The 19,349-nt window shown below is 37.5% G+C and overlaps 1 protein-coding gene across 1 annotated transcript in view; it reads right to left on the reverse strand.

The window, feature by feature from the left end:
* Ctsc (cathepsin C) overlaps positions 1–19,349 on the reverse strand; it is a 34,263-nt gene that overhangs the window by 3,460 nt on the left and 11,454 nt on the right. Inside the window, exons 3-5 of the mRNA XM_027407591.2 lie at positions 12,311–12,477; positions 8,323–8,478; positions 5,709–5,824 (exon numbers count right to left, since the gene is read on the reverse strand). Of these exons, the coding sequence (XP_027263392.1) occupies positions 5,709–5,824; positions 8,323–8,478; positions 12,311–12,477 (439 nt within the window). The remainder of the gene's footprint in view (positions 1–5,708; positions 5,825–8,322; positions 8,479–12,310; positions 12,478–19,349) is intronic.

Raw genomic sequence — 19,349 nt, forward strand, 5'->3', positions numbered from 1 at the left:
GGTATCTTTAATATATCTGATTATGAATAATTTTGGTAACCAGACTGGAGAGATGTCTCAGTAGTTAAGAGCATTGACTGCTCTTCCAGAAGACATGGGTTCATTTCCCAGCACCCACATGACAGCTCACAGCTGTCTGCAACTCCTGTTCAAGGGATCTGATTCCTGCATACAAACATACTTGCAGGCAAAACACCTATGTATATAAAATAAAAATAAACTATAAAAAGTTTGGGAACTACTTTCTTTACAGAAAAGCACTATGAAAACTATTATGCTTTTAAATGTTAGCAGGAAGACTGTTTTTCCTTCTCCAGGTAATGATTTATGAATCCCCTGGAGGCAAAGAAGAGCCACTATGCTGTTCAAACTCCACCATCATAACCCTACTTGAAATATGTAGATTGTTTTTCCTTTTACTAAGCTGGGTATTTCCTCGAGGACTCTTTATCTAGCCATGTGATACCGCAAAGGCACTCAGTGCATGTTTGTGGAAAGAATGAGTCAAGAGATAACAAGTAAGCACATTTTGGCAACCCAGAAATGAAGTAAATTCAAGGCAAACTATCAACAATTTATTCCTGAACTCTAGAGGATGCAGAACTTTGGGTCCTAATGTGAATCTCTTTCACAAGTCACAGTGCCACAAGACCCTGAACTCAATCTACCAAGAGCCTCCTTTCTAATTAATTACTGTCCTGTCTAATGTTCCCATAAATCCTCCCTATTAAAAGTCTCATATTTACCCATGTTATCAACTGCTCTTGCTGCTGAGGGATCATCTAAATTCTGAAGATGAGAAGATAAACACCTGTAATGGTGGCTTAGAAGTACAATCTACAATCTACTCACTTAATAATTGAGACCTAGAAACTGAGGCAATGACCTAAGCATAGCAGCTAATCCAACCTGTGGGTCACATCCCCTTTTGTGTTCAAACAACCCTTTCACAGGGGTTCCCTAAGACCACGGGAAAACACAGATAGTTACAGTATGATTCATAACAGTTGCAAAACTCCAGCTATGAAGTAGTAATGAAAATAATTTTATGGTCGGGGTCACTATATCATGACGAACTGTAGTAAAGGGGTTACAGCATTAGGAAGGTTGAGAACCACTGAGCTAACCAATAGTAGATGTGAGTACTTTTGTTTTCTCTTTATGCTGAGCTAGTGGCCTTTGCATTTTTTAAGTCATTGTAATGTTGACCCACTACTATGTTTATTCATGAACAGAGGGTAAGGTCTGTAAGGGGAAAATACTGTCCATTATTCACCTTATTCAGAGAACTGCAAAGACAATCACATGTTTTCTTTTCTTGTTTGGCTTTTGCTTTTTTAAAGTCTGTTCGATATTTTCTTTCCTTGTCATATAATCAACACAGAGAAGATTAACTTCAACTTTGTGGTTTCCAAACCATCTAGAAAATACTTCCTTGGGACTCTTCCTTTAAACAGGGGAATATCAAAGAACAGATGTGTGACCAAATAACCAAAGTCACTATCGTTAGCTGGAGATCCTTAAGTCCTATAAACCATCTAGCTTCTTCCTCAGCTTTTAACAGCCATGGAGATAAAACCTGTGAGTATTAATCATTAAACCCCTGTTATCTGACCATCCTGTGCCATGGGAGGGCCAGGTCACAAGAACAGTCCCGTGGCTCAGAAAGTGCTTTGTTTTGAAATCACAGGAATGTGAAACCCCCTTTAGGTCCTTGACTTTCTGGGAAGATTGTCAACTGCTAAGATAATCATTGCCTCCTTTCAAACAGAAAACCCAGCATAGATTCCAAAAGAAAAATAATAGTAAGACAACGATAATGCAATAAATAAGAAGGGGCCTCTCTCTCAAAAAGCTCTGCTTGTGACTGCACTTCTACAAGGAGAGAGAACATGGTATCCACATAATGCACATCCTCCACAGTCGGGGTAACACACACGAAACAGTGACAGTTTTCGCCTCTCTTGCTTTGCCCCTCGTTAGCCATGTGACTCTTAGCAAGTCACTTAGCGTTTGTCATTTCTTTTCATTTGAGTGCAAAGATAAATTAGGTGGAGTGAACAATTTAAGGACCTTGTCTTCCTGTTCTAATGAACATTTATAGCCAAGACTTAAAAAGAGTGGATTCTAAATACCAGGAAAACCTTACACATTACCTAATCTGACCCTGGAGAGCCACTCTCATTCTCCCAGATACATTAAGACCTGGTGGAAAACAAAGTAAATCCATCTCACTCAGTTTCCTGTCTTCTCTCCCCACTTCCACCTCATAGTTAATCTAGCTATAAAGCACTTTTAAAGCTGTTATAAAGTGTACAACTTCGCCTTTCCAATATTTCCTTTTATTTTAATTTTCATTTGTTCACAGATTAAAGTTGTGAATTCCCTTAACTATGGCCAATTTGGGATTCTATACTGTATAGAAGACTAGTATTGTGAAAGTGGGACATTTCCAAGTATCCCAATTAACAGGAAGAGAAAAAAAACAAAAACAAACAAACAAAAAAAAAGTGTCTTTTTCACTCTGAAGTATAAGAAAAATATCAAAGAGTTCAAAGAGGAACTTCTAAGCACATTTTATTTTCCTCAAGCACCTAATATGGCAATGTAGGTAAGAGATTTATTGAAAAGCCATCAATCCACAAATGATTTGTGTCTTTAAATTGCCCTTTGTTGGTACAAATCATATTTACAACACAAAGACAGGGGAGGTTTGAGGACAATAAGAGTTTTTACTAACCTCCCAGGAAAGCAATGTCAAAGAACTTCCCTCAAAATGTCTCATTTCCTTCCTGTGGATAACTGTCCTATCTTACCTGTTATCCATACATGTGGGGGTAAACGCTACCCTTCCCCACTGAATTTCACAATTCTCTTATTAATGTGATTATCATGTTGTACTTTAATGTTTTTCTTGTATATCCTTCTAAACTCTAACTCTTGGGAACAGAGCTGCTAATCTTTAAATACTCTGCTATTATTAAAAAGCTTCTTAGGGGTTGGAGAGGAGGCTTAGTGGATAAAGCACTTGTTCTGCAAACACAAGAACCTGGGATCAGATTGACAGGAGCCACAAGAAAGCTGGGTGTGGCAACACAAGTCTGTAACCACAGAGCTGGGTTGATGGAATTAGGAGGAGGTTTCCTGGACAGACAGCCTGACCAAAATGATGAGTACCAGGGCCAGTGAAAGACAGTGTTTCAAACAATAAGGTGAAGCATGATGAGAAAGACAGCCTCAGCCACCTCTGGTCTCCACGCACATAGGTGAATGCAACCATACATACATGTACCTACATCACACACACATACACACAAGATTCCTAACAGGATAAATGACGATAAGCAATGGGAGATGCAGCATCAAAGCATTAGCAGCTCACATTATTTACCAGCTGCTATGTGCCAAGCTGTCAATAATGAAGTCAGCAAGGACATTTCCTCACTTCCCTAATCTCTCAAGTAGGCACAGAGACTCTCCCTAAGTTAGGGCTCCATTGCTGTGTTATAACACCATGACCAAAAGCAAATTGGGGAAGAAAAGGTTCATTTCATCTTTCATTTCCAGGTAATGGTCTATTATAAAAGTAAATAAGGGTAGGAACTCAAGGCAGGAACTGATGCAGAAGACGTTGAAGAGGTCTGCTTACTGACTTGCTTTTCATGGCTTGTTGGGCTTTTCTTACAGCACCCAGCCAGGTCCACCAAGCTCATGGGTGTTACCTCCCGTGGTATGGACCTTCCCACATCAGTCATCAATCAAGAAAATGCCCTACAGGCTGCCTACAAGCTGGTAGAGGCCTTTTACAACTAAGGTTCCCTCTTCTCAAGACTTTAGTTTGTGTCAAGTTGACACAAAACTATCCAACAGTGGATATAGTTGATGATCAGGTAAGCTTAGATCCCCTGCAGGCTGAGTGATTGATCAGAACATTATCCTAGGGAATTGTTTGAGAGCCCAGGCACTCTTTGGCTATCTTTAGTGGCTCCAACAGTTATTTACATATCACTGCTGTAATCTGACCTAATATCCTTTTGGTTATAAGGTAATCTCTTCAGAATGTACTAATTAACTAACTCAATAGCAAACCACGAACTTCCATTAACCCCAAACCCAGGAATATCATCAGATTGCATCTGAATTCACAGTCAGGAATTGCCATCTTTGCTGTAACACACCTATTTGATGCTCCCGCCAATATGTTTGGCAAATACACTCATTTATAACTTTGCCTTGTTCTATGACTATAAAACATTATGTTTAAAATGTAATGTCCCCTTACCATAGAATGTCTCATTTGGAGAAATCTAACATCTTTTTTTGTGTGTCAAAAGTTGGTTTATCAATTACTTGCCATATTCCTTCATTTCCTTCCCTAGGAAATGGTAAAGGTAAAGGATTTCTGGATGTACACCTTCTCTAGAGGCAGTGAGTCCCAGGAAGATTAAGAGGAACACCCCTGGCATCACATGAAGCATGGAGGCCTTTGCATTGGGTGAATCCAGACCTGATCAAAACTTTCAACACTCAAAACACCTTCAATGAGGAATTAATGGCAAGACATGGAAGAAGTTAATACAGATATATTTGTAGAAAAGTAGAAGAATTTATTTTTCAAAATCATACATTTATAATAATGATCTTCAGTTGATAAAAACTATGGCTAATTTATTTGCTAAGTTAAAAAATAAAAGAAATTGAATATTTCCTCAAATTTTTGAGGGTATATGCAGAGTTAGTTACACTCCTTTAGCAAACTTGCAACATCTACAGAGAAAACCATTTTACTGCTGTTGATATTTTATATTTCATAGTTACTAACAAGTAGATGACCTTCAAATTGAACATGTGCATTCTTTTACCAGTTGAGTGTCCTTAAAAAATCTGCAATCTAACATGTAACAAACATTGAAACTTATTTTAACATCACAAAACTTTTCAGAGAGTTATATGTTTGGAGCACTTCAGATCAGCTATATAACCTGCATTAATGAGTCTATATGCAATTGTTGAGTAAAACTTAGAAAAGTAAGATTATCTGTTATCATGTGCAGCTAAAGTAAGCTTTATAATTGTAAAACTAAATCAACTCATGACTTAGGAAACCAAGTCAATCCATTCCATCAGAAGCCATATTTTGATACAAAGGGAATTAAAAGGTCCACATACTGCTCAAGAAATCTAAGCTTGTGTGGTAATTAAAGATAACATAATGGGAAAAATAGGAGGGCAGATAGCAGAAGAGATTCAACAAACCAGTTTAACTTCCATTGGAAAGAAGACCAGTTTAATTGCATACAATTATTTCTTTCCACAGAAGTGTCTCCTAGCAGCCAGGTAAATGAATCCTATTTACCACTCTGGTGAAATCCATATTGAGAAATATTGAGCTCAGCTAAAAAGATTATTTTTAGCACATTTAGTCACTGATGCAAAGAAAGGGATTAAGAAGAATTCAAAGGCCACAATTTTTAAATGCAGGATCACACTCTATACTGTAGGCTATCTACCAATTGGCAGTCCTTCCTCCTCAGCCTCCATGACATACGCCACTACACTTGGCCTCTATCTGTATACTAAAGTAGAAAGACCATGATCATTCCCTTCCTGTATCCCTAAGTCCATCCTAGAGACTAGTACACAATGAGTATTCAATGACCAACAGCTTGGAATAACTTGATGAAAACTCAGACTTTCGTTAGTTTTACCTTGGTTTCGAACAGGGCTAACATAATTGACACCACGGACATTTCTCCAGTCCCAAGATTCTGGCAAATTTAAAATCTGCTTCTGTATTTCAGCAGTCATCGGGGCAGGTTTGGGCCTAAAATGGAAATATATATTTAATATCAACATAAAGTCTTTCTTTAAAGATCATCTTCTAACTTCTGATTCCACGGCTTAAGCTACCAAAGTAGCTAGTGTTTTCATTGAGAACCAAAGAGCACTTGTACCAGGAGTGGTGCAATGGGGCCATTATGCAATGTGTCAATTACATAACTTTAATTATGCCAATTACATAGCTTTCATTCATTGCAAAGAAGTTTAATGTCATAAACAAACTACTGTTTATTCTTAAGAAAATAGATATACCTATTTCAAAGAATTTTTACAAAAATTTCAATGAAATAATAATAATAATAATAATAATAATAATAATAATAATAAAACTCAAAAATGTCATACTTGTAAATGTTAGCTACGATAACTACTACCACCATTGTATATGTCACTCCGAGTACTAAGTAAGATAGTGGGGCAGGGAAATGACTTTCTGGTACAAACTATGTATTGAATTGATAACTTCTGTCTTCTTTCCATCCTATAAGGAAGAGTATTTGGCCACAATGCACACATACTAAAGAAAATAAAAAGTTGGGAGGCAACATTATATGGGTACAAACATTATATGGGTGCAAACATTATATGGGCACAAACAGAAAAATAAAGGAGTTTAGTGGTACTAACATAAGAATTAGAAACACTTTACAGATACTGTCCATTATTTGGTCTTAATGCCTTGGGCCTTAATGCCTTAGGGATCCAGTGAAATGTCTGTGTCGAATGAATGTCTGTGAGATCTCTGTATCAGAGAGTTGCTCAGAAGTATAATCTTTGTGTGTGATTGCAGTAGTTCTCTGTATTCTTAAGGTCCAGCTTAATAATATTTGAGAGTTTCTACTGCAGAACTACATATTTACACCAGAATCAACTTATATACAAAAATTTGACTAGAAATCAAGCAGCCAAACTTTCATATTTGCTTTAATATTTCCTTCTCCATTTGACTTCCAACTTATCTTACACTTTCTATGGCACTCTAGTGGCCAAAGAAACAAATGTTCATAAAACAAATGTTGGTGTGTGGACAAAGTCTAAGAGAAAAGGGGAGTCCTCTGAAAATATAGCATGTAATACATAATAAAGCCATAGTTTGAGACTCACACTCTCAGACAGAGCAAGCTCCTGCCTCCATTGCTAATCACTCTGCTTCAAGTTTCGGTTAAACAAGTCTCAATGTTTTCTCTCAGACACATTAGGACTCTGCTTAAGGAACCCAGGGAAGATATACTACAATACATTCCTTGTCCCAGGTTTGACCAACCAGAGCAGCTCATGCATTAGAAACTCCTAGAACAGGCTTTGAGAAATATCATAGAACAGTCTTTTGAGAAGGACAGATTATGAGAAGGGTATTATTATAAGTTGGATAAGAAAAAGTCCATAGTGTCTCACAGTTGAAAATTGCCATTGAATACAAGTCATTAGTCCACAGACAAAAAAGTTAGAAATGTATCTTGACTACTTCAAAGAGCTGCATCATTGGGTGGCTTATTTCAAAGAAAAAAAATACAGATTCTATAAATATCTAAGAATTAACTTTTGAATGCTGAGAATGGAAGAATATTTTCATATATTAAGAGAAAATAATTGCCCTAAGAACTTATCAACCCTATAAGTTCCCTGTTGTTCTCTAATTCCCTTGTCTTTAACAATGTTGGTTTCTTCTGAAGAAAGATTTGGACCACAGGATGCTTCACAAATGCTAAGGAACCATGAATCCACTCCTATCCAGCCACAGTTCTAGAAAGGGAATGCAGAATACTCACATCCTAACTCAGAGAACTACAAAATAGTATATATAGTTCCCAAAGCAGGAAGATGAGGTATCCAAGGAGAAGATGGCAAATGCTACCAAAGCTGCGGCTAAGGAGGTGGGGATGGGTGGAGATGCATAACAAAATAAGGAATTATTATTTTTTCCTGAACCTTAAAGCACTATATTTTCAGATTTTTCAGTAGCAAATTTGACAGTTATTATTAGCAAGCTGAAGGATACCTGAGGGAACAGAAGTGGTGGCAGAAAATGGAGGTAAAATGAAAATAAAGTTTTCAAGAATGTTTATCACAGTTTTTGAAAGCAAATCATGTAGTAAACACACTTTTGGTCCTATTTAGATTACCTGGGATAGCAAGGATGAGTCTAGTCATTAGATTGTGGTCAGTAACAGCCATAGCTGGGGACAAGAAAGTGAAACTGGCAACATTTCAAAGAATGGCTAAAAATGACAATAAGAAGAGACAAGACAAGACACATGAATAAAACGAATGTAGACAGGATGTAAACTAACAGCACAGGAAAGACCCCAAAACAAGACTTGGACAAATATGCACAAATATGAAGGAATGTGGAGAAAAAAAATATAACAAAAAACCCAATAAACTGGACTACTAATTAAAATCCAGGTGGGGCTTGAGTAGAGGGAGGATGACCTTCAGTATTGAAGTTCTTACTAGTGACAAAGAGAGGCACTGTGTTACCTTGGGATCCTTTGGCTGTGGCCACCATTTCTCCTGAGCAGATCTCTTAGGCTCAGTTTCTCATATTCCTTGTATGTGGTTGCAGTCCAAGACTTCTGAACGCTATTTATGGCCTTCACAAAGTTGTGGTCATAACTGTAGAGCCTATTGGAGTGTCTGCCAACAAAGGGGCATAGTTTCAGATGCAGTCTTCTCTGGTAAAACAGCTCTCCAATAAAACTGATACACCATGTCAAAGAGTGAGTGGTATAGTCATTTAGGAATACAGATGGCAACAGAGAAGAGTTGAAAGCTGTTATGTCTCCCACAAAATTTAAAATTAACAAATAGGATGTGTACAATATTCAGCAGAATACTTATATACTAGTGATAGATTGGCAACAACCTAGATCAGTGTCCTAAAATAAGGAACTTATTTACTTATTAATGTATATGATAGTTCATTTACATGTATATATGTAAATATGCCATATGCAAATATGCTATAAAATGTACAGAAAAGTATTTAGTGACATGAAGAGAATTTACATTGTATTAATTTTTAAAAGGTAAAGTTTATGAAGAATTAATCAATTTTTATAAAATTTTATACATAATTTCTTTTTAAAGCCATGTTCATCTTTGTAGTTAGAATGACAGTACTATTTTTTTTCTGCATGTCCCTTTATGTATTTAATTTTGAGACTGGCTCTGAACTCAAAATCATTATGTATCCAAAGCTATCTTTGTACTTTTGCTCCTCCTTCCTAACTGATAGGATTATAGGCGTGCAGCACCACACATGGTTTATGCAGCACTGAGTGTAGAATCCAGGGCTCTGTGCATGCCAGACAGGTACTCAACCTGCCAGTCCCTACATTTTCCCTTTCAAAGTGCACATTTATAACATGTTACATGAACCAAAGAGGAGAGCAAAAGATATATGTAATGTACACACATTTTATAAATATACAATTCCTAAATATTATTCTGTATAGATGATTTATGCCCTTATTATTAAAAACCTGTATCAGTAGGCATATCTGAGAACTTTCAAGCAATGTGGACAGCACTCAACTCAGATCCCTGAAATCAGAATCTGAAATAAGTTCCCCATGTGATTCATAAAAAAAATGAAAATCATTTATATACTTGGAAGTGATACATTATGGCTTATTAAAACTTGACTGGAGATTCAGGAAAGTAAAAAAAACATTTTTTAAATGTTAATTATTCAGTGAGTTCCAACATTTGACAAACCTCTGTGTTGATGGACAGCAATTATGTAAGTGACTGTTATACTACTGTAAAACACTATGGTTTGAACAAATGTAACTCATCTTCAAGACTTTCACCAACATTCATTTACACAAAGTAAGTTGCACCCAACCCAAGTGACACCTAATTTAGGCACTCTGTGAGCTTTTCTTTCACATTTTATTCACATTTGTAGAGAAAGTATTTTGATAGAGTCAAAGAAATGGAGAGCAATGCAAAGAAAACTGTGCATCATGTTGAAACCATTTTATCAAAGTTCTTTCTAGTTGCTGCAAAGTGTGATAGCACAGGACCCTTTATTAGATAAGCTATGAAGCTGCTCCAGCCTTAACCCAACAATAAAAAGCAACTAGAGGTTTTTGTTTTTATTTCTTTAGATACAAGAGTAAATTTTAAAAGGTAAGTGAAATATTTTAAAATATTTCCACCAAGTCCATTTCCCCCAGACTATTAAATTTGAGAAGTGTTGCTTCCTACTTTCCTTGCTTAACCATAATAGGTAGGAGAGCCTCATATATTGATAAATGCATTACAGTAATGACAGGATGCCATCATAGCTCTTAAACGCCATTTTGGGTACTTAAGAGTCAAGGACACTTAAAAAAGATCAAGCCAGTCAACATTCAAGTGTGGATGGAGAAGGACTCAGGACACCACATCCCTATCTGAGACCTACTGACTGATGATGACTGGAGGAGAAGGAAGAGTCAGTTCTCTTGAGGGGTGTGGCCTCAGAAAAGTTGGTCAGCTCCAATGGAGAATACACACCTATGTGCATACAAGCCACTCAAAATGGACTCAGTATGTAGTAAAGGAAAAAAAAAGGAGAAGAAATGGATATAAATTTTGAAGGGATCATGAAAGGTGGTCTTGGAGAAGTTGGAGTGGATGAGTGGAGGGTAGATATGAGAGACATATATAAATGTATGAAGCTCTGAAAGAACAGATATAAATAAAATATAACTATTTGTCCAATATTAGGTAACATATCACTAAGAGCTGAAAGATCTCCTAGAGTTAGTTTGACCTCAAATATCTATTTTAAGTATAAGGAATTGCAGGGGGAATACTCTTCACTAAATAGTGCACTGTTTGAAAGGTCTAATCAGGCCTACCAGTACATAGCACACCAAAAAGGATACAAGGTGAACAGCTTTATAGGAAGCTATGATGCTAAAAAGAAAAAAAAAAAGAAAAAAAAAAAAACCCAAAAAACAAAAACATGCCACAAGAGCTGGAGAGCTGGCTTAGTGGTTTGGAGCACAGGCTGCTCTTCCAGAGAACCTGGGTTCAATCCCCAGTGCCCACATGGCAACACACAATCATCTGTAACTCCAGACTTAGGGGATCTGATGTCTTCTTCTGGCCTCCAGGGACATCAGGCATATACGTGGTACACTGACATACATACAGGAAAAATACCAATATACATTTAAAAATAATGAAGAAAATTTTTTTAAAAAGCTTATATAAAAATTAAAAAAGAAAAAAGAACCATGCCACATAAGTCTACTAAAACATTGAACTCAAAAGGAAGGCTGAATCAGGTTCCATTTAGGTTAGCCCTCTGAGAGATAAGAGTAAATCATCTCTCCAGTCACATCTTCCATGACCTCTCTGCTACAGTTGTTCCTCACCAAGGTCACTTGTCTTTGAATGTCTGGTTCATGTGTACTTTTAGAGGTTTTACAGCCAAACAAAATGGAAAGGAAAATACTTGTCGATCTCCCTCTTGCAAAACTAGTAATGTCTGAAAATCAGCAGACACCTGAATAAAAATAGTAACTGCATCTTATAGGCTGAATTTTTTTAATTCTTTAATTACTACTTATATTTACATATCCATCCCCCCCATTCCCTTGTCCTCCCATCCTCCCATGTTCCCCACCAACTCCCCCAACCCACCTCCCAACTCCTCCCCAGGGATAGTGAGGGCCTCCACCTGGGAACTTCCAAGTCCGTCACATCATTTGGGGGAGGGCCTAGGCCCTCCTTGCTGTATCTGGGCTGCAATAGTATCCCTCTATATGGAATAGGCTCCCAAAGTCCATTTGAGCTCTAGGGATAAAGACTGGCTCCACTGTTAGAGGTCCCATAGACTTTATCCCTTGGAAAGGGAAGGGACAAATATAACAATCATATTACAATCTCAAATAAATAAATCAGTAACTTAAAAGCCATACTTAAAACCCTTACCTCCAATATCTCAACCTGAGATTGGATTTAGAAGTAGGTATTCAAAGAGATAATAAAGACTGAATGAGGTCATTAGTTTGGGCTCTGGTCTAGCTTAACTAGGGTCCTGAGATAAAAAGTTTAGGATACAGCAAAGAAGGCTGAGTGAGGAGACAGTGGGAGGAGGAGCTGCCAGCAAGCAAAAAAAAAAAAAAAAAAAACAAGTTCTGCCCTTTAAAAGCCACAACAGAAACTCTCCTTTAGGCCACCCAGTCTGCAATGCTTCCAATGTGACAGCCTGAGCAAATAACACACTGCAGAAAAACCAAGAACTTTAATTTCAGTTGCTGGCTGTGTTTACAATTTGTTGAATTTATAACTGGACACTCATTGTAGGATGATCATATATGTAGATATTATTCAGGACATTACCATACCACAACCAATGAAATGATTTTTCCTTACTAGTAATTTGCTATGTTGTTCCTTTGATGTTTTTTTATTTTTAAGCATTCCCTGTTCCATTGGTTTGGAAATGTGTTGAAATGTTACTCACTTTTCCTGGAGACTTCCTAGGTGAGCCACATTCACATTAACCTTCTCCAAAGGACTTCCCACCTTCTTGCCAGAAAAGCAAGCCCAGTTCCGGCCCAGCACATCGTGGACCCATCCAGTCATGGTCTCATGGCAATAACTGATGACTTTGCTGCCTTTGGTTTCATACTGCAACCAAGCGGAAACATGAAAGAGCAATTACACCTGTGCTCGGCTCTCAGTTCTCTTTCCTTGGCTATTTACCCTAAAGATGCATTGGGGTCCTCTGCCAAGCAAAATAAAAACTCTACTTTAGCTGATAATGTTCTGATAATTATTCTAGAAAACAAAGAAACCACTTTTCTAAGATTAGCCTTTTTGGCCACCCAACAAAATGTACTTCTAGGAAGGAAGAATGGCTGTGGAAAAAGCTCACATACTTGAAGAAATTTTCTTATCCAAGGCAGTTTGCATTTATTTCTCAATGTCAGTCTATGAAGAAATAATAAACAGTCCTGTATTTCCAATGACCATTCAGGGAGAGTCATCATTCCTCCTGTGGCCACAGAGCTGTCATCTGGCAGGAACAGAGTTTCCTCCTCTGCTTTATTGTCGTCGGAAGAGGCTCCCACCAGTAGACTATAAGAACAGATGGTAAATACTTTGTGTAGCTAAACTAAATCCTCTTTTGCTGTTAATCTCTTGATGTATTAGAATATGCCCATTATGAGGTACTTAATTATTGTCTCCACTTTATTTCAGTAACACATCCCTTCGCATGTTTCCATGTTATCAATGAAAGAACACTATACAGTGACAGACCCAGGTTTGAATTCGGACACATTGGCTCTACAACCCTGTTACTTTCATGCAATGACATCTCATCCAGGAGGAAGAGAGTATTACCAGAATGAACAAGGAAGGAGGTAGGCAGAAAGAAGAAAGGCATGGGCATAGGCTTAACTTGTAGAAATTTGAAAGAGATTCTATTAGGCCATATCTATCTGTAAAACAAGGACACCAGGAAAAAAAAAAAAAACAAAAAAAGATACCCAATAGTATAACATGGAGACTCAGGGATCCAGTATAAATTGATAAACATGTCCGAAAATGGACAAGCACAAATACTTTAAGCTATAGAGTGTTAAAATTTATTCTGCCTGCTGGACTCTGCCACACAGCTTGAGAGGGTGAGTTTAATAAAAACATTTTTGACACAATTCTTTCCAACCCACAATGTACTTATCAAGATCTTGGCCAACTTGAAAGACAGCACTGAACTACATAAAACATATCAGTAGAGTAAATATTGGTGACATTATACAATATACCCTCAAGTCCCTAGATCTTAATCATGTGTTTCTTTTTGGTATTAGACTTTGATCTTATTCATTAGTCTTCTCTCCTTTGCTAAGACAGCCAGGTAGGCCTTGGAGGGCCAATGCTGACTGGAGAGCATACTGAAAAGTTTCAAAAGCCTTGAAATTTTCCTTACAGTAGTGTCTCTCTTTCTCTGTCTCCATCTCCCTCTCTCTCTACAGTAGTGTGTCAGTAAATGTTTACTGCAGTATAATAGAAAAGTAAAAAGAAAGAAGGTTAAGAAGTTTCCAATATAAATATTGAGAATGTTCTTATTAACTAATAACATTTTGCATAATTAATAAGTTCTATAAGAAAAGGTGGGGAAAACAAGGTTAGGGAAAACTGGGGAATGAGCCTCATACTGCAAGCTGGTTTTCTTGGACTCCTGGGTAGCATAGACATCTATTAAGACATTGCATACAGCTGCTTTTCTATCACAAAGGCAGAAACTCCCTTCTTTTATAAAAGCTGAACAGATTCCTTATCCATTATAGGGGTCCAAGACAACATTAAAATTATCTCAGAGGGCAGAAATAAAAGATCTAAGAGGTTTGTTAAACTACAGTTTAATACCAACCACTCCTACAACCAAACATTGTTGCCTATATTAAGCCATGTTTCTTCATATACTGCTCTTTCACAAACACCTAGAATGGTCAATGACACAGAGGACAGAATCCAGGAACTACAGAGAAAAAGGCTAAGTTTCCAATGATGTGTCCCTCTGTGTTATCCCAACCTCACCTAATGTCTTGGGATAAGCAGACCTATTTCTTTCTGTAGTAAAGGTGGCCCTGCAAAGAGTGAGGCTAGGTGGAGGTCACAGCTAATGCTCATTTGTTGTTGTTCATCTTGTTTTTAACCCATTGGATGCTCTGTAAACACCAGGTTAGCTGACTCAGGAGAGCTTCACACTGTGGCTCATGACCATTTCCAGTTCTTTGCTGTTCTTGCCAAGGGCTCATTACTGCAGAGCAGAGGTGAAAGATACCTAAGACCTGGGAGGCTTGGAATACCTAGATAGACTCCAGCTCTGCTGCTTTGGACCTGTATGATCCTGTGTCAGTGTCTTCCATCTGTGCTTTCACTGGTAAAGTGGAGTTGGTAGTAAGAGACTCAATCCCACTGACTGTGTCTATGTATTCTCCCTCGGGAAACCTCTATGTTTATTCTTCCCCAAAAGACATAAGCATTGGGGAAATCAGATTTTTGTTTATTTACTATCTAGGAAATTGCCTGGCAGTAGGAAGCAATTATTTATTGAATGAGTGAATAAGCAAAAAAATGGAACCACAAAGAACGAGCCTTATTAAGACTGATTTCAACATGGACTTACAAAATTCAGAAAAGGTAAGGAATTAATAATTAATAATAGAGTTGTAATGCCAACTCATCCAAGAGCCGAGAAGCAAACAGTGTCTCTTCAGAAGTACCAACTCTCTCTCCCCAAGCCTGTTTATGCTGCGAATCCAGATTCATCTAGCAGTCCCAAACATTTCCCTGGAATTTCCAACAGGTACAATCTCACTTCTGTGGGCCTACACAAGTTTAGCAAAGTCTGGTAAATAATTGTTACTGCAGACACTTTAATTTACATACATAGGAATAAATTTTAAAAACATACAAGTGGGTTAATGTAACTCAAATTCGATAAATAGAGTAAAACTGGCATTTGCAATCACTTCTGATGTATTAAATTCATGGACTCATTTTCTCCTTTAAACTTGTATTTTATAGTATTCTGTAGCTAGAGGAATCCACTCTTATTCTTTTGTTAACCTGAAGTCACCCTGTGAGAGGCAGGGCATGGTGGCACAGATAGAGCAGACCTGTACCATGCAGCTCTAAGAGGTAGAAATGAGGCATTGATCAGGTTAGCTCAAAGGTCAAGCACTAGAAACCTTAACCTGACAGTCCTCCCCAGAGGGAGTCTATTATTGCCTTGATTTGGAAGTTCCCAGGGTCTCTTCCAGCTACCATGAACTCTTAATGATTATGAGGATTAAGAGGCTGAAATTTTGGTCATATTATTCCACAATAAGTGTAGTCAATTTTTCCCCCCAAAGAATTTTTTTCATTTGTATCAACATTGATCTCTGGAGACTGGCTTGCACAGATGAGACCATTTAAGTTTCCACTCATGTTTGCCAATTCCTACTGCAACAAATAGAGAATTTGCTGCAATTCAAAAGCCTTTCAACATGTAGCACTTAAGTTCAGAGAACTGCTGTGCCAGGAGCTGTTCTTCTTCTTCAACATTCCTATTAAGTTGTCATATATTCTCCAAAGCCCTTCCATAAACCCCCACTCCCACCCTACCAACAAAGTTTCAGCAACTCTCCTAGCTCTAGCCTAGCAATATTGACTTGCTGGGGATATTTTACAAATTAAGCTGCTTATGCTATAACTTTTAACAGTTTTTTGATATTTTAAGGTTTGTTTGTTTGTTTTTTTAAGTTACTAAAATATTCTTCCATTGCTTCTCTGGATATTCTTCACAGCAAATATCTTAATGCTTATTTCTCATAGTTCACAGGTCAAGAGATACCAACAACCAACAATTTTGCTTTTGAAAGTCCAGTTCTGTTAGTTATCATTCATGAAGCTTTGAGGAAGTTACAATTAGGAAGCCGCTCTCTGTTTTTGACTGAAATGGGCAAGATAGTCATGACTAATCCTACTTTGCTTGATTGCTAGGAAGAATTAAAATAATACTAACATTTAAAGAATTTGAAATACTTTTAAAAGGTCCCTGGAAGTAATTATATAAACACATATAAACAATTGTAAAGGCAACAGAAAAGGACTAAGACATCTATTGCTGCTGTACTCCTAGACATATATTTGACAAATTTGTTTTAACACTTTATCTATGCATTCAGACAACTTATTCAAATAGTCAACTGAGCTGTTTTTTTATTTAAAAGACTGGTAGTGGTGCACACCTAAGTCACAGCACTCCAGAGGCTCCTGCAATGCAAATGTAGGCAGTAACACATCAACATTGCTTTTGGGAAACAAGATTCTAATAGTGATTTTATTTCATTATTAATGATAGCATCTGAGATGACTTCTTACAATATACACTGCTCATTTAATCATTTAACATCTCATACACATTATAACACTGTTACAGTGGTCCACTCATGCAGTATTAAAAGATGTCTTTACAAGTCATAAAATAAAATAAATCATCCATCAAGTTGATTGACTGTTTAACAGAGCAGAACCTCAGAAATGTCTGAGAACTGAAGGATAAACATGTATATGGAGACATATGACATCTAAGTAACACTGAAAACCGGGGAAGTTTACTCATCTTCCTTTCTTTTCCTCCCCTGGATATAGTGACCTCAATGCAAAGTAAATCACTTCACTTGCTGCTATGTTTACAGTGTGAACAAAATGTTAAGAAGCAACAAGGCTAATTTGACCAAATCCACATTTAGCTAAATCCCTCCAGACTACCATAACTTTCTCAGAAAGAAGCCAACTTCCCTAATTCTGTTCCAAGAATAAGCATCAGCATTCTGCCTATTAACAAGACTAAACAGTTTATTTTAAAAAGTTGAATTCTAATCAAATGCAAAGCTGTCAGGAAGTTGAAATCAAAGTTATCATACATTTCAAATGGGAAATATTGGCATTTAAATTCAAATATAAAAATGGAAGATGTTAAATTTGATTGTTACCTATGCTGAAGACACTTGATTTAAGCTTAAAAAACTTTGCAGAAATAGATAAGAAAACTACCATTGACCATGCAGCAAATCGGTCAGCTCATTCTCAGTGCCTTGTTCACATAGCCTCAACTGTGAGGTTGGAAGAAAACATAGAAAGCTCATTAAACTGCTAATTAGTTCCAAGTCCTTCACAGGCTCAGCAGAGGTAGGGGCATAGCCTATTCTCTTCCAGGCTAGTTAAAATAGGAACAGACACAAAAATCTCTCTTTTCCTAGGCCACTAATTGAGTTGAAGCTTCAAAAGCTACAACTTTACTATTTTAAGTTTACAGCCTTTTTCGGTCTCATAATCTCAAGAAGTTTAAGGAATAAGTAAACACACACACACACACACACACACACACACACACACACACACACACACACACACACACGAGTCTGATCTCTTTTCGATTCAGTCATTTAACAAATGACTTGAGGGCCTGCCATAGCCTCTAAGGGCACAAAGGTAAGAACATTGGGAAACATCAATAAAAATGATACCACAACAAGGTTATTTCTTTCAAGCTTCTTTCTTACAAAATTATTTATTCAACCAATTATTTTCATGTTATTTGACACATATTGCATGATATACAGGAGATACAGTATTTTGTAGCATGGAGTCAATAACCCCTTCTCTTATAGAGCAGAAGGGAAAACAAACAGGCAATTATAACAAATAATGATAAGCATTAGTGTACTGTGAGCCCTTCTGGCACACACCTACAATTTTGTGTCCCCTCGTTTGCTCACATAAACATTTAGAAAACAAATTACACAGAGAAATATAAAAATTACTCACAGCAAGTACATCTTTGCATAGCCAACAATATTTCTAGACCCTGAAAATCAGCTTTAAGATATATAACTCTCTGAGGGCTCTGGAAACAGGAAACTTGAAAATATTTCCTATAACACAGAACTCATGCTATAGTGACATCCCTAGCCAATGTTCCCAGAACCCAAGCAAAGTGGTACTTTGTGTGTTGGTTTGAATGAGGATGTCTCACTCCCATAGGCTCATGGGCTTAAATACTTTGTTCCCCACTGTTTGGGAAGGATTAGGACATGTGGCCTTGTTGGAGGAGGTATGTCACTAGAGGTGGATTTTGAAGTTTCAGAAGACTCTACAATTCCCAGTTAGCTCTCTCTGCCTAGAGGTTGTGGAGCAAGATTTGGGCTTTAAGCCATTCTTTCACTCCATCATCATGGACTCTAGCCTTCCAAAAATGTAAGTCAAATTAAACACTTTCTTTTATAGGTATACTCAGTCATGGTGTTTTATGACGGCAATAGAAAAGTAGCTGACACTTTGTCGGCTAGTATTTCTTGCTAAATGTCTGCAGAAAGAAAAGTGTAGTTCATTTCCCCAGACCTATAAAGTTCTATTTGCATTAGGTTCTGAAGATAAACAGAGAAAAGTGGATGTGCACCCTGGAAAATAAAGACACCAGACCATTTCTTTATAAGTACAAACCAGAGGCACCTGCAGAGAACAAGGGGAGTGGCTAATGACCTGTCTCCCACTAATGGAGTGGCAACCACATCCTAGATGTTGAAGGCTGTGGGGACCAGAGGCAGGATGCGAAAGACAAAAAAAATCACCAAAGCAGTATATCTGACATGGCATAAAACCGTCACCATGACTCACAGAGCACAAATCTTCTGAGCTTACAGAGCCATGAGAGAAAAGCAGGGTGGATACCATGGACTATGTACACATGCACCATTTAGATCTCCTAAGTCAGTTATAAACCCAATGAGAAGGAAATGACTCTGCTGCTCAGCAGGAAAGAGCTAGAAGATAGTAATCAGGCTAAACAATAGTACAATTAAGGAAAGTCAATTTCACAGGGGATTTTGTTGGAGTTTATGCTTCAGTTCAAAGGCTTGATTCTCAGTGTGTGGGACTGCACAGGGGAAAGACAAGCTAATGTTACCCGCTGAGTGAAAGAACTCTGGAGTGGGTTCAGT

The sequence above is a fragment of the Cricetulus griseus genome, chromosome 3 (genome assembly GCF_003668045.3).
Source record: "Cricetulus griseus strain 17A/GY chromosome 3, alternate assembly CriGri-PICRH-1.0, whole genome shotgun sequence".
NCBI classification, from domain to species: domain Eukaryota; kingdom Metazoa; phylum Chordata; class Mammalia; order Rodentia; family Cricetidae; genus Cricetulus; species Cricetulus griseus.